Here is a 15,093-nt window from a genome sequence, read left to right as displayed (position 1 = left end):
TTTGGCGATTTAAACAGCAGTGATCGTTTGGGGAAGGAAGAGCAGTTTCAGTGGAATGATGAGGTCGGAAGCCAGATTGCAGAGTGAGAGGGAAGGACTGCAGAGTCTGCGAGTGTAGATGGCTCTCTCTTGAGGAATGTAGCCAAGAAGGGAGGAGAGACAGTGCTGTAGCTAGAAGAGCTGGTTGGAAGCAGCGAGGGCTTTTGGAGGACGTGGGAGATGCTGGGTGTGTGCGCCACGGCGGCGGGGAAGCGGCTCTGGGACAGACTCTGCTCCTCCCCTCTGGATAGAGGGAAGCTCATGGTAGCAGTATCGTACCTGACCTCTCTAGGGCACTCTGTATCACAGCCACCCCCAGAGGGGGGAGGGCCTACAGGAATCTTGCCCATTTTCCAGATGAGGATGTTGAGGTCCAGAGAGATTGACCAGCTTACCCAGGCTCACACAGCCAGTAAGTGTCCAAGGAGGGCTTGGACCCAGGTCTTCCTGACTAAGGAGTCCAGCACTAAAACTGTTCTTAGAACTGCCTCCTCCAGAAGAGATGCCTGAGTCGCTCTCCTCTCCCTGGTTGCATAGGAAGATAAAAAGATCCCTCTGATCCCCCTTTTTTTTTGCCCCCTCTCCCTCCCTCATCCCGCCCACTTCCTAATTGCGTTTGTTTTTTTTGCCAGCTTCCTTGGAAATGAATGAGAGTTCTCGCTGGACCGAGGAAGAGATGGATACTGCTAAAAAAGGTGATTGATTCTGTTTTGTTCACCCCGCCCTGTTTCCCCCCTAGACCCCACCAGGAAGAGCCTTGGGGCACGTGGACATAGAGATTGTAAGGGTCTTGGTGTAGCTACGAGAGACCCCGATCAGGAGCCCAGGGCCTCGGCTCCCCTTGGCCTAAAACATAGTCTCTCTCCCTCACTGGGAGGCTGTGGACAAGCCTCTTTGTGTCCTGTCATTTGGCTTTTTGAAACATGGGAGCAAAACGTCCCCGTCTGCTCCATAGATGAGTGGTCCAGCGCATAGAGTGTTGATGTGGTCCTGGAGATCCTGGGGCCACTTCCTGTGTGACCGTGGGCAGTCACTCCTCTTCTTTTCTGGTCCTCAACCCCTTGGCCATAAAATGAGAGAGCGCTTGGGCCCGCTGGCCCCCGAGGCCAAGAGCCAGGCTGCGGAGGTCTGCAATGTGAGGAAGAGACGAGACCCCCTCTGAAAAGCTGCCCTCCTTGCCTTGGACGTCACACTCGGGATGCTGAAGGACACGTGCATGTCCGCTCCTATTGTGGACGATCCAGGGAGCTGCTGTTTGGTGACTGAGCCAGCCCCGGGGGCAAGACAGGCGGTGGGAAGGCTCCTGGCCTAGTTGGTTGGGACCTGAGAGATGTCCAGGGCTGCGGCTGGGAGAGATGGGGCCTGGAAGCTCTTTGAGGCGCTCCCCGAGCTAGGTGGTGTCTCCTGGACATTTGGGGACGTTCGTTCCTCATCCTGGGCCTCCGCCCCATGTAGTAGCAGGTGCTGGAGAGTTTCCTTGTGCTGTTGTGAGGGGAGCTGGGCTTCCTCTGAGATGTTGCTGAGAGACAGCGCAGAAGCGGAGGCCTGGGAGGCTTCCTCGTGGCCTTTGGCAGGGAAGCCTTAGAGAGCGATCCTGTTTTTCAGTAGGGGGCAGTTGTTTGTGGTTCGTGAGGAAGCACTCGGAGCGTTGTTGGGAAACACTTGTAGTGCTGCAGAGTGAGCTGCAGTGGGAGTGTCGTGGTGTTGGACAGGCCTGCTGTCGGGGGAACAGCAGCTGTGCCGCGGGGAGAGGGCCGGTCAGGGCCTTGGGGGCTGCTGTGGAGGGCCTGTTTTGGTAGAGGTGAGCCGTCATCTTGGGTGTGGCAACAAGTGGAGGGAACCTTGTGGAACGCTCAGGGCCTGGCGCCACGGAGGCCCCTGTTTGGCCTCTAAAGTTCTTCCCAACTCGGCCTCGACTTGCCCTTCTGGCTCAGATGTTGCTCCTCTTCCTGCCTTCTGAGGTTCAGCTAAATCGGGTCCAGGGCCTTCCCTGCTCCCCTTTCCTCTCAGGGTCTCGGGCTTCCTCCAGAGCTCAGCTCAAGCACCGCCTTCCACACGAGGCCTGCCACAGTCTCCAGAGAAGCTGGGACGTTCCTTCCCTGCCCACCCATTTGTTTGAGTTTATCACTATATATGTCACTAGCTCAGGTTATCTTTCCCAGGAAAATTTAAGCACCCTGAGGGCAGGGGTCTCTCTTTCCCTCTCCCTCCCCCTCATAATGCTTAGCACACCATAGGCACTTAATAAATGCTTGTGGATTGGTCGTTTGTCAAATACACGTGGTGTGTTGCAGCCCTGGGAATATTTCTGACAGCATTCCGCTTCCAGCAGGACTGGGGCACGGTTGTTGAGTCGGTAGACTCTCAGTCGCAGGCCTGGCCGCCGGAGGCCGAGCGTTTGAGAAACTGATGAAAAGGAGAAGCTGTCCCTGCTTTGAAGGAGCTTCCTTTTCCTTGGTGTGGGTGGAAGAACTAGGAGAGGGTCTCAGAACCTTCCCTGAAGTGGTCTCTCCTCCCGCCTCTCCCCCTCCCAGGGACCTTCTACCGTGGGAGAATAGGGGCAAAAGGCGAGCAAGGCTCCCCTCGGCTGCCCACGCCTCCCCCCGAGAGAGACAACCTTAGGGGCTGGGAGTCTGCCACAGCTCTGCTTCTGACCATTCTCCTGCCTCCTGCTGGCTCTGGGATGTCTAGTCTGGTCAATGGCGACTTCTGGTAGCCGGCCCAGAAATGAGAGAGAGACAGAGACAGAGAGACAGACAGAGACAGAGAGACACAGAGACAGAGAGAGAGAGAGAGAGAGAGAGAGAGAGAGAGAGAGAGAGAGAGAGAGAGACAGAGAGAGACAGAGAGACACAGAGAGACACAGAGACAGAGAGACACAGAGACAGAGAGAGAGAGAGACAGAGAGAGAGAGAGAGACAGAGAGACAGAGAGAGAGAGAGAGAGAGAAAAGAGAGAGACAGAGAGAGAGAGAGAGAGACAGAGAGAGAGAGAGAGAGAAAAGAGAGAGACAGAGAGAGAGAAAAGAGAGAGAGAGAGAGAGAGAGAGAGAGAGAGAGAGAGAGAGGCAGAGACAGACAGAGAGACACAGAGACAGAGAGAGAGAGAGAGAGAGAGAGACAGAGAGAGACAGACACAGAGAGAGAGAGACACAGAGAGAGAGACAGAGACAGACAGAGAGAGAGAGACAGAGAGAGAGACACAGAGAGAGAGAGACAGAGACAGAGGAGAGAGAGAGAGAGACAGACAGAGAGAGAGACAGAGAGACAGAGACAGAGACAGAGGAGAGAGAGAGACAGAGAGAGAGAGAGAGAGAGACACAGAGACAGACAGAGAGAGAGAGAGAGAGAGAGAGAGACAGAGAGACAGAGAGACAGAGAGAGAGACAGAGACAGACAGAGAGAGAGAGAGACAGAGAGAGAGAGAGAGAGACACAGAGAGAGAGACAGAGACAGACAGAGAGAGAGACACAGAGAGAGAGAGACAGAGACAGAGGAGAGAGAGAGAGAGACAGACAAAGAGAGAGACAGAGAGACAGACACAGAGACAGAGGAGAGAGAGACAGAGAGAGACAGAGACAGAGACAGAGAGACAGAGACAGAGACAGAGAGACAGAGACAGAGACAGAGGAGAGAGAGAGACAGAGAGAGAGAGAGAGAGACAGAGAGAGAGAGAAAGAGAGAGAGAGAGAGAGAGAGAGAGAGAGAGAGAGAGAGAGAGAGAGAGAGAAGGATGGCGTCTGCTTATCTTCATGTTTCCAGGAGACCTGGGGCCATGTGCTGCTCCCTTGTTCTCTGGCTCTCCAACCTCTATGACTGTGCAGCGCTCTCCTGCTCAGAATGTATCTTCTTATCTGTCTCAGTGCCCCTCCATCTCTCTGCCCTCTATCTCTGCCCTCCCTCTCTGCCCTTTATCTCTGCCCTCCATCTCTGCCCCTCCATCTCTGCCCTCCATCTCTGCCCCTCCATCTCCCCCCCCCACCTCTCTGCCCCAGTGTTTCTCCCTTTGTTTCTTGTTGTTTTTCTGTCTCCCTGTCTCCTCACCACCCGCCGGCCCTCTCCTCCCCGCCCCCGCCCTCCGCCATCCGCTGCCCTTTTACCGCTAATGTTCTCCTGCTCTTGGCTTTGGCTGAGTCACAATGGAAACCAGACAGGCTACCTGGGCAGCCGCTGGCTCGACTCGGGCCCTTCCTGGGGGAAGCCTGCCAGGCCCGGCCTCCGCTTCCTTTCAGAGCCTCCAGCGCGCCTCCCCTGGGTCCCGGTGGGGAGGGAGCAAGGCCCGGCGGCACTCGGCCCGCTTCAGGAAGGTGCTGGCCCGCAGCCCTTTTGCAGAAAGCTGGGTGGCGGAGGGGGCGGTGTTGGAGTAGATGAGGTGGGAGGACACGGTTCTCTACAGGGAGGGGATGAGTCACCAGGGGCTGAGATGAGCCGCTCCACGTTGCCGAAATCGGGTCCCGTCCCCAGAGTCTGGCTGCAGCTCACCGGGGGCGTGCGGCCTCCGATCCCACTGAACAGCAGTGATGGGGGCCCGAGAAGATGACAGCGAGAAGTCCCCTGATGTTAGAGGGAGCTGGCGAGGGGCTGGCAGGAGCGCGGCGTCCCTGATCGGTGACATTTTTAATACTGCAATAAACCCCGATGTGCTCGTCTGCTGTGAATTACAGCAATTGGGACAATTACGGGGTAGGGCGCCTGCTGATCAGCATGTGACTGCCAGCGGCGGGATGCAGGTGCGGCTAGGATGCGGATCACGTCCCCCTGTCGGGGAGCCCTCGCCGGCCTCCGGCCCGGCCCTCCCCCTTCTCTCTCACTCCTCAAAACCCAGAGAGCACCCGGGAGGCCTGGATCCCCGCTCAGCCCCGAGCTCCACGCTGCTGGACGGCGGCCAGGACCCGCAACGTTCAAAGCAGGGGATTAGCCCGGAGCCATTTCTGGGGCTTTTGATCACATTAGGTGATTTGGCCTGAGCTTTGTAGCAGTGCTCTCACCTTTTGGATCCAGCTTGGTGTCAGCCTTTGTGAAGATGTGCACGCTCCGCAAGGGGCAGGGAGGAGGAGGTCTGCCCACAGGTGTGCCCGGGGCACTCGGGCTGCCGCTCACCGCAAGGCTGGGCTGGATTGATTGACTGGTTGGTTTGGAATCAAACCCTGGTCCAGATCTCTCTCTCTCTGTCTCTGTCTCTCTGTCTCTCTATCTCTCTCTGTCTCTCTGTCTGTCTGTCTCTCTGTCTCTGTCTCTCTGTCTGTCTCTCTGTCTCTCTCTCTCTCTCTGTCTCTGTCTCTCTGTCTCTCTGTCTCTCTCTCTCTCTCTGTCTCTGTCTCTCTGTCTGTCTCTCTGTCTCTCTCTCTCTCTCTCTGTCTCTGTCTCTCTCTCTCCTCTGTCTCTTTCCTTCTCTCTGTCTCTCTTTGTCTCTGTCTTTCTCTGTGTCTCTCTCTATGTGTGTCTCTCTGTGTCTCTCTGTCTCTTTCCTTCTCTCTCTGTCTCTCTCTCTGTCTCTTTGTCTTTCTCTCTCTGTCTCTCTCTCTCACACACACACACACACACACATCCCTAAGAGAGAGAAAACAGGACCTCATGAAGGGATGATCCTGAAGAACACAGCAGCTTGTAGCTCTGGCGTTTATAAGTACTACTTGGCGTCAGGCATCTTGCTAGACACTGGGAAGAAAGGAAGGAGGAAGAAAAAAGAGCAAAGAAAGAAAATGTAGTATGCGTTTTCTATGGCCCTGAGAGCTCAGATTGAAAGAATAAAGTGACTGTTAGTTTGGTCAGTGCGCATTTATTAACCGTCAACTGTTTGCCGAGCACTCTGATAGACCCAGCTAGAATGCATGGAGAAAGCATTTGGGAACAAACTGCTCCCTAGGAAAAGGCCCCCCAGAGCACGTCCCCCGTCCACCTGCTGATCCTGCACCGGGGGGGCGAGGGGCGGACAGAGAAGGAGCTCAGCCCCGATGGGGAGACGCAGCCCGGAGGTTTCAGCAGCAATCAGACAAGATAAAGTCGAAGTCAGTGGCTGCCCTCGGGGGCTCCCCCCTCCTCTGGCAAAGCGCTGAGTGAGCCGGCGGCCCCACCGAGGAGGGAGACATCGCCGTGTCCAATGTCCTGACGAAGAGTGCGGACGCCAGGCTGGCTCAGTGAGCATCGGGCGGTGCGTCGTGTGGGCGAGGCCATGAAGCTGCGAGAAGCCCGGCCCCAGCTCTCCAGGAGGAAACGCCGTGTGCCCGTGTCCCTGGATGCGGTGGGGAGGGGCACCAGCAGGACAAGCCTGCATTGCTTAGCCAGCCCCCGGGCCTAACTCACCACGGGGTTGGGGTGCCCCTGTACGGGAGCCTTTGGCGGGAACAGGTGTATGGCTGCCCCTCTCCCCCACCCTTGGTCTCTCTCTCTCTCTCCCTCTTTAAAGGTTCCATGGTCAGCCTGGGACACATCTGGGAGCCAGGCCCCATAGCCTCCCTCCCTCCCAGGCAGCAGCAACGGCCGGCCTTGAGGGTTCAGCCTGCACACAGCACGGGTGGGGAGGAGAAGGGGAGAGAGGGGCTGATCTTGGGCAGGCTGGCTCTGATGGCGTGGCCCCGAGAGGGTTACCCAGTGAGTCCTCCTGCCCAGACCTCTTGGACTAGAATGGCCGGAGGCCACATGATCCCCGAGCACCCCGTGGGGCCACCTGGCTATAGGATTTCTCTAAGGTGGAAGTGCTGTGTAAGGTGTAAGGTGAAAATGTGCTGGGTTTGAATTCAGACCTTGTGGGTCTTGATTTCCTCCCATGAATCTTGGATCCTGCTCTCCATGGGTAGAGCCCCAAGCCTGCAGTCAGGAAGACCTGAATTCAGTTTCCTCATCTGTAAAAAGGGTGCGTCGTAGCCCTCACCTCCCAGGTTGTTGTGAGACTTAGAAGAGATGAGTTGTACCCAGCCTCTCTGCCCCACCCCCAGCCAGGTGATGGAACCAGGAAAGGGGAACCAGCATGGCCTGGGACTCCTCGGGGCCTCCTGGGACAGCCTCAGGTCCCAGCTACAGCCCCCATGTATAACGGCCACCTGCTCTTCACAACGCTTGGCCTGGTCACCAAGGCCAGGAATGTAGGAGCTTTTTCTCCTGCCCCAGAGAAGTGAAATAAACACCGGGCTGGCCCCCTTGGGCCAGGCAGGAGCCCCCTGGGGTGCTCTCTGAGTGCCAGGAGAGCTGGAAGGGGCCATCAAGTCCAGCTGCCTGGTTTGAGAATGAGGAATCCAGAGCCCAGACAGAGCAATGACTTGGTCCGGAGGATAGGAGGTGTCAGAGGCAGGATTTGAACCCGGCCCCTCTGTATCCCTTTCCAGAGCTCTTCCTGTTCTGCCAAGAGGTGAAGAATCAGAGAGGCCCAGGGTGTTCTCAACGGAAAGTGAACTGGAAGCCTCTGGCCCAGCTCAAAGCTGCTGTTCCCCCCTAGCAGCTAGGACTAGGCTGGGAGCTCTCTGAGGGCAGGGAGGGTGCCTTTGCCTTTCTTTGTTTCCCTAGGGCATGGCACACAGTAGGCAGTTACAGGCCTTCAGCCCTCTGGAGGCAGCCTCCCCCCCAGCATCTCAGTGCTCTCTGCCAGGCCAAATGCCTGGAAATGATTGTTTGGGTTCTTTCTGCCCTGGGGTTTTATCGGGGTGGAGCCTCCCCCACTCCAGCAGCGTGGTGGTTTGCGGGGGTCCCTTCAGGCGAAGTGGTTCTAGATTTAAAGCAGGAAGAGCCCTTGGGGTTAGCTCATTTTAACAGAGGAGGAAACTGAGGCCTTCAGAACTGGGCAGGATCTTTGAGGTCACTTGAGCTCTTAGATGGAGTTTTCTCAATGGGGAAATGCACACCGACCCCCAGTGTGGCAGCTGCGGAGTCCACAGGGCTGGGGGTCCAATCCTGCCCCAAATACTTCCTAGCTTTGGGGCCCTGAGCAGGTCAGCGGCCCGCTGGGAGCCTCGTGTGTAAGCCGGGGGGAGGGGCAGAGGCAGTCTCTGGGCTCCCAGGATCCTCCCCTGGCCCGAGCACCTGGAATGGTTGTATTGGAGGTACCTTTCTGAGCTCCTGGGCCTCTCCGAGGAGGCTTTAAGAAGAGCTGTGTGCTCGGCTTGGGGTGGGGGGTGGGCCATATGAGAAAATCTGGGGGAGGTTTCCCTGTGTGACAGCGGGAACTGTGGAGTTAGAAGCCAGAGCCCCCTCCCCCCTCCCCCCCACCGCCCCAGAGAGCTCCCTGCTTGAAGAGTCTGAAATCCGAGCTCTCAGAAGGCCTCCCTGCCTTGGCTCCGGCCCCGTGGGCCCTGGCGCAGTCCCCCCGGGCGCCCACCCTTCCCCAGGAGAGCTCTTTACCTGCAGACTGGTGGTCTGAGACATTTCCTGCCCAATGCAATTCCTGCCTGCTCCATCCCATTGCGAGGCTGCCGTTCCTCGGCTTCCGCAGCGTCAGAGAAATCGATTTGATTTTTCTAAATGAAACTTTTTTTCTCCGAGCTTGGAGTCTGAAAGACCCGCGCCTCTGATAGGCTCTCCCCAGCTGCTTGACGACCTTGAGGAAATGACTCCCTTTTCCTGCCTCAGTTTCCTTATCTGTAAAATATAGGGGTTCAGTCGTAAGGCCTCGAAGGCTGCAAGTTTGTGATCCAGGAATCCAAGGTGGGGTGAGACAGGGACACTCCAATTCCCCAAAGCCCACTGCTGTTGCCAGAGGATCCACAGGGAGCGTGGGATGGGGTGAGAGGTAAGCCAGGTCTGACCATGGTGGGCCTCCCTCCCCCCAGGGTATTCCCAAAGATTCCCTTCTCTAGCTGGGAACCCAGTGCCCCGGCTAGTCAAGGCTGGCCAAGGGCAGACGGAGAGCCCTGATTGATGGCGGAGGTCGGGAGGCGGCCCTCGTTCGCCCGGCCCGCTCCATCCTCCCCGTCTACCTTGGTGACCTTGGGCACTTTCTCATCTGCTCAAGACGGCCTCAACTCTGACTCCCCTGGGTCTGCTGTTCGTCACTTGCTTAGCTTCTGCCCCCCCCCCCCCCAGCTCCCAAGCCCCCCTGAAGGGGGAAGGGGAACAGCTGGAACCAGGCAGTCAGAGGGTTAAGCAGGAGGAGGAGACACCGGGGTGACCTGGTCCATTCAGAGGCTGATCAAAGTTCAGGTTAGAGTTCTGTGCGCTTACCTTTCACCCCCACCCCCACCCCCAGCACTTCTGGGGCTGCTCTCTGCTCCTGGGGCAGAAACAGCTGTGGGGGAGGGAAGGGGTCGGGAGAACCCCGGGCAGGTGGAGACGGGCTCAGGACTTCTTCCGTGGAAAAAGGAACCGGAAAGAGGTTGCTGGGAGCCGGCCTCCAGCCCGTGCCAGGGAGTGGAGCGAGAGGGTTCCTGTGATCCTTAAGGACTGTTTGGGGAAGCCCTTCCAGGAGCCCCCCAATCCCCCGGGTGGCGGAGGTCGTGCCTAGTGGGTGAGATCGCCCCCTCCCCACGGACAGGCAGGGAGAGATGCTGCCCTCGCCACCTCCCCAGGCCAGCTCCTGCCCCGATTCCCGTAGACCTTCGGGCCTCTGTTCCTTTGTGAAGTCTTTTCTGGACTGTCCGGCCCCCTTCCAGCTGGCGGGCTATCCCCTCCCTTTGCATTTGTGCCCTCTGCTTTTCATGGGCATTTGTAAGCCCTCGCCCGCCGGGGGTGTGGTGGTTGCCTTGGTTGTCACCTCTGATGCCAGCACCCGGGGGGACTAGACAGAGAAGGGGTTGGCCGAGGCCTTCTGCCCCTTTGCGGCAGCCTCTGCCCGGCTGGGCTCCGCTTTCACAGAATGGGCGACCGAGTCACCCCGTTAGCTTCAGGTGGTCAGCCTCAGTTTTCTCACCTGTAAAATGGGGCGGTAGATTTTAGAGCGCTGAAAGGAACCTTGTTTTATCCCCTGGTTTTACAGAGGCAGACAGGCTGGAACTTGTCCGAGGTCACACACGCATTAATTAGCAGAGCCAGGATCCAAATCCAGGTTGAGACTCAGATAGAAAATTAAAATACGTGGCCGTGATTATCGTTATTAGCTTCCTCATCTGCAGGGGCTGAGGAGAGACCTAGAAAGGGAGCCCGGGGCCCAGGGTGCCTCTCCTCGCGTCCTGAACGGTCTCAGTGCCGAGGAAGGAAATCCTTCCTCCGAGCCCAGAGCGGCGGGGGCGGGCGGCGGGAGGGGGCCTGGAAAATCTGCCTTTGTGGAAAGCCTGTGAGCCTGCGCTGCCCCTGCTGCTGACATAGGAAGCGGGAGGGGGAGGGAGGGAGGGAAGGCCAAGTTGGCCCGCCCCTCGTCAACCTGGGCTTGTGCCACACTGGCTGTTAGTAACACTGTCTAGAGGTCACATTCAGACGAGATGAGTCCTGGGTCACCCAGAGGAAAAGATTAGGGCTCATTACTGGGGCTCCCTCCTAAGCGAGCCGGCCCCAGCTGGCAGAGCGGGCCAGAGCTCTCCGCAGTCGGCTCCATCTGCCTTTTATTCCCCCCCCCCCATAACTTAGGGTTTTTGTGGCTGTTGTTGATGCCGTTGCCTTTGGGGGGGAAGCGGGGAAGGTGCCTGCGGCCGCGCCTGTGAGGGACCCCCCCGGCGGCGAGCCCCATCCCGCAGCTGGCACGGGGGGAGAACCGCCTGCCCCGGCCGGGGAGGGAGGCCTTTCTCCGGGAGCCGTGGAGCGGGAGAAGCCGCAGCGGCACCGCGGCCGCCCCGCGCCCCTGTCAGAAGTGACAGGCTGGGCGAGGAGCTCCGGGGGGCCCCGGAGACGCCAGAGTGCAAGGACGCTCTTGCCCGTGACCCTGTCACAAGCTTCAGGCCGCCGGCTGGCTGCCCGTCCCCCTCACCCCCCCTCCTTGGCAGTTCTTGGGAGGTGGGAGGGCAGAGCTGAAAGGAGCCCAGAGCTGGGCTGCTTTCCTCCTCCCTCTTCCCTCCTCCCTCTTCCTCCTCCCCCCTTCTCCAACCCCTCCTTCCTTTGGCGGCTCCAAGCGAAGGCAAACAGGAGGAGCGGAAAGGATGTGAGAGCAGTGAAGTCCGAGCCCCCGTCTCAGACAGAAGCCGCCGCCGCCGCCCGCCGCATCTCAGCGGGTCCTTGTTATTGCGTCTCTTACTCCTTTTGCTCCCCGTGTGCCGTATGTTTCGGGAAAACTTAGCAGAAGGGGAATCGCGGATAAGAGAATGTGAGTATCCTTGCAGCAGGGGAGGGGGGGAGGCTAGGTTTATTTGGAGACATCCAGGACGAGTATCTTAGGTGCGTCTGTGGAGGGTCGTCCCCTCCCCCCCCCCGTTCCCTTGTTCCCAGCCTCGGACGGTACTGGGCAAACTGTTGCCCGGGAAGAGCTGGGGGGCCGGGGGCCGGGACCTGCTGTGCTGCTTTCGTGGGTGGCACTCTGCTGGAGAGCCCCTGGTGCCCCTGGGTGGTGATGCTGTTGACAAACGGCCCCCCCCAATTACTGCCGACAGGGACGGGAACAGGGCCTGGGGGTGGGCAGATTGCCCGCTGATTACAGTTGGTGGAAAGCAGGTGTGTGGGGAGATTGCTGCCTCTTTTCGGGAGGCAGAGATGAGAGTCTGATCGTTCTGGGCAGAAGCTCTGGTAACAGTGTGTGATCCGAGCCCTCCCTTTCCTGGCTGTACAAACTGGATCTCCCCTGGAAGGGGGAGGGCCATCTGTGCTTGGGAAACAAGGCGGCCCTGTTGTGGGGAGTCAGAGAGACGGGCACCTGGCTCTGCCCGCCACCTCTGCGGGGGTGCAGGGAGCCAGGGCAGCTCGGTCCCTGTGACCTCTGCTCCGGGGGCACTGGGTGACAGCAGTCCACGGGGGGTGGTCATTGACCTTGGGCCAGGTCTCATTGTTTAGAAGGCAGCGGGACAGAGGCCGGGCCGCCATGGACAGAGCCAGCTCTGAGGAGGGATGTTAGGGTCACCCCGTGAGCGAGATTGCCCCCTCTCCGGATGCCTCTTTGTGCCGCCCGGGGGTGCCCCAAGGACAGGATTCGGAGCAAATCTGGGCTCAGCCAGACCTGGGCTGGGGACCTGTGGCTCCATGGGGAGCATCAGCCATCCGCACTTGAGCCCGCCAGTCCACCCCTTCCCTAGTTTTTTTCAGATGGGGGAATTGATGCCCAGAGAGGTTAAGCAGCTCGCTGGGCTCACACAGCTAGTTAATGGCATGGGGCCTCAAATGTCCTAACTGCCCCTTCAGCATGCGGTCAGAGAGGGGCAGCTGACCCGCCCCCTCCCCCCACCGAACCCTCAGCTGTTGGGAGGCGGAGTGAATTAAGGTGCCGGCCTGACACTTAGCCACACACCTTGGGGTGCAGCCTGTCATGCCGTCCCCGTGGGGCCTCCTGCCCACCCGCCACCTGCCTCAGGCTCAGGGTTTGAAAAGGGAATGTTCCTAACCAGCCGTCCTCCTGGACAAATGGCAGCTGAGCCCCGGGCTAGGCAGGAAAGGTCAAGGGGCCTGGAGACACCGGATCCTTTCCACTCCCCCCCCCCCCCGGCCTGTCCTTGGGACACCTGACCATGTGGCTGGTGAAGTCTTCCTGGTGGGGGGAGCTCACTCCCCAGCCCCTCACCTTGCTGAGTCTCACCTGGCTGTGGCCAGGGAGAGGGGGGCTGTTGGGGAGGGCCTTTCCCCGGCCCGTGCCGGCCCCAGCCCATCCCTGTGTCTGTCTCTTTCCCCTCCCTGACCCTCTCTCAGATCTCTGTGTGTGTCTGTCTCCCTCCCTCCCTCCCACCATCTCCTCTCTCTCTCTGTCTCTGTCTGACTCTCTCTCCTTTCCCACTCCCTCTGTCTCCCTCCCTTTTCCCTCCTGTCTCCCTCCCTCCCTCCCTCCCTCCCTCCCTCTCTCTCTCACACACACACACACACACACACACACACACACACACACGGATATGGATATGGCTTTGCTCCAAATCCTTTAGCCTATTCACCCTCAAATCAGGCTAGCTGGGAGATTGTTTCATGTATTTATATAAGGTCTAATTCTGGGCTCCTCGGCCCCGGGGGGATAGCGGGGTTCAGGGACCCTGCCTCGGCCCCCTCCCCTCCACCACTCAGAAGTGGCCCGGCCGCTCTGGCTCGGACTCGAGGCTTGGGATATCCAAGGTCAAGCTGCCTGGGAGCACAGAGATATAAATATACACGTCTGTTCTGTGTGCGTGTGTGTGTTGGGCAGATGGGCTGAGGTCTGGAAGAAAGCCTTCCTGGTCAGCCCGGGCTTTGTCCTCGAGGAGAGAGAGGAGAGGCTTGAACCCGGGCCTAGAAAATAGGCCCTCGGGGGACCCTCCAGCCCGGCGAGAGGAGGACGTGTTGTTGACATTGCTGCCGAACGGGATGTGGGTTCGACTGGAGAGCCAGCGTGTGTGGCCGGTGTGGCCTGGGGTGGGGGCAGGGCCGGCCCGCTCGCTGCCCTGTGGCGCGGATGGTGCATTGAAGGTTCCGCTGGCACACCTGCCGAGAGGGCGGCTCTTTCCGTGACCCCTGGGCGTCCTCCCCCCCTCCACCGGCGGTGGTGGCCACGGCCAGAATGCGGCTAGCCCTTGGAGGCTTGCGAAGCCTCGCCTGCATGATTTCACCCCTTGGGGGGCAGTGCGGTGGCGCGGACTGGCACGGGGGCAGGCCTGGGCTCGTGCCAGCTGGGTAGCCTGGGCTGGCCAAGTAGACTCTTGGAGCCCCCTGGGAACACTAGACACTGGAAGTGAGGGGAAAGATGCTGGTCTTCATAGATAGAAGGAGCGTCCACCCCGGGACGTGCCCCATACCTGCCAGCCAATCCCGCGGGCATTCTAAGTGTCCCACAGGCCAGGCACGGATGCCGAGGATGGAGAGACAAAAAGCGGAAGTGATTCCTGCCCTTGAGAAGCTTACACTCTACCGGCAGCCCCCGGACAAGCCAAGGGCTCCTCTGGGAGCCCTGTCTGCTTGCTGGAGAGGTCCCCCTCCTTCCTTAACCTTGTGAGCCTTCAAGTCCTCCAGGAAACCTTTGCTGATAGAGCCCCCCAACACTGGCTTCCGGGGGCACCTTCTGCCCCTTCCCTCCCTCCTCATCTGTCACAGGAGAGAGATTGGACGGGATGGCTTCTCCTTCCCCCTCTGGAGCTCTGGTCCCGGGGCCTTTCCCTGCGTCACGTGTCTCCTCTGTAGCCCAGGTGCTGGGGCCATCGGGGCCACTTTGGATGCCCCCAGAGAGAGCGTCCTGCCGGCAGAAGGATACAGAAAGTGGGGGGAGGAGGAGCAGTCCTGGGGCTCATCAGACCCCTCTAGGGCGATCCCAACCCCCACCCCAGGCATGGACCCTGATGGACCTTAAAAAACCCCAGGCCTGTCTGGCTGGGGTGGAGGCTGCTGGTCCCAGGGGCCGCATGCGTAGGTGTGTCCAGACAGTGTGTGGGGGAAGTCCTGGCCCCAGCCTTGCCCTGCTCCTCTCACCCCCTTCCCAGGCCTGTGGGGGACTGGATACAAGGCCCTGTCACATGGCCCCTCCATGCAGCTGGGAATGCTGTGTCCAGGTCAGGGCGGCTGGCTTCCCGCTGCCCCGGGGCCTGTGCGAGGTTAGCCAGGAATTGGGAGGGGCCCAAGGGTCAGCGTGTGAAACTTGTGCGGGGGGCCCGGCCCTGGAGCCGGAGCAGGATGAGGGAGACTTAGAGCTGCCCCTTCTTCTCTGCCCTGGACTTGGCCCCTCCCTCTCTGGGCCTCAGTTTCCCTATCTCTCCATAGGAGGAGGGCGGAAGGCCCTTCCGACCCACTCTATGATCCCTAATCACAAGACTCGGATCAGCCCAGTTCTCTGGGCCTTCTCAGTCCCATCAGGGAGGTGAACTAGCGGTTCCAAGTCTGAAGCCCTAAATGACCTCACCTTTCTGGGGTTCCTGCAGTGAGGGAGTTGGCCAGGGACCGGCGTTCCTCCTTGGGCATCCTCCTCACAAGCCTGCATGACACGGGGCAGGTCCCAACCCTTCCTCACTCCCTCTGTCTGGCTTATCTGACCCCGGAGCTCCCGTCGGGCTTCCCCTCAGGGCAAAACTTTACCTTCTGCCTCTGCTCTCTGCCACAGGTCTCCTGGAAC

The 15,093-nt window shown here is 59.4% G+C and overlaps 1 protein-coding gene across 1 annotated transcript in view; it reads left to right on the top strand.

Annotated features, from left to right (window-relative positions):
* NCOR2 (nuclear receptor corepressor 2) overlaps positions 1-15,093 on the top strand; it is a 208,674-nt gene that overhangs the window by 123,288 nt on the left and 70,293 nt on the right. The window contains 2 exon segments of the mRNA XM_074299344.1: positions 672-734; positions 15,082-15,093. The exon segment at positions 15,082-15,093 is cut by the window's right edge and continues 131 nt beyond it. Coding sequence (XP_074155445.1) covers positions 672-734; positions 15,082-15,093 — 75 coding nt within the window.

Source organism: Sminthopsis crassicaudata, chromosome 1 (assembly GCF_048593235.1).
Source record: "Sminthopsis crassicaudata isolate SCR6 chromosome 1, ASM4859323v1, whole genome shotgun sequence".
Taxonomy (NCBI): Eukaryota; Metazoa; Chordata; class Mammalia; order Dasyuromorphia; family Dasyuridae; genus Sminthopsis; species Sminthopsis crassicaudata.
This window is presented reverse-complemented; position numbering and strand designations above follow the sequence as displayed.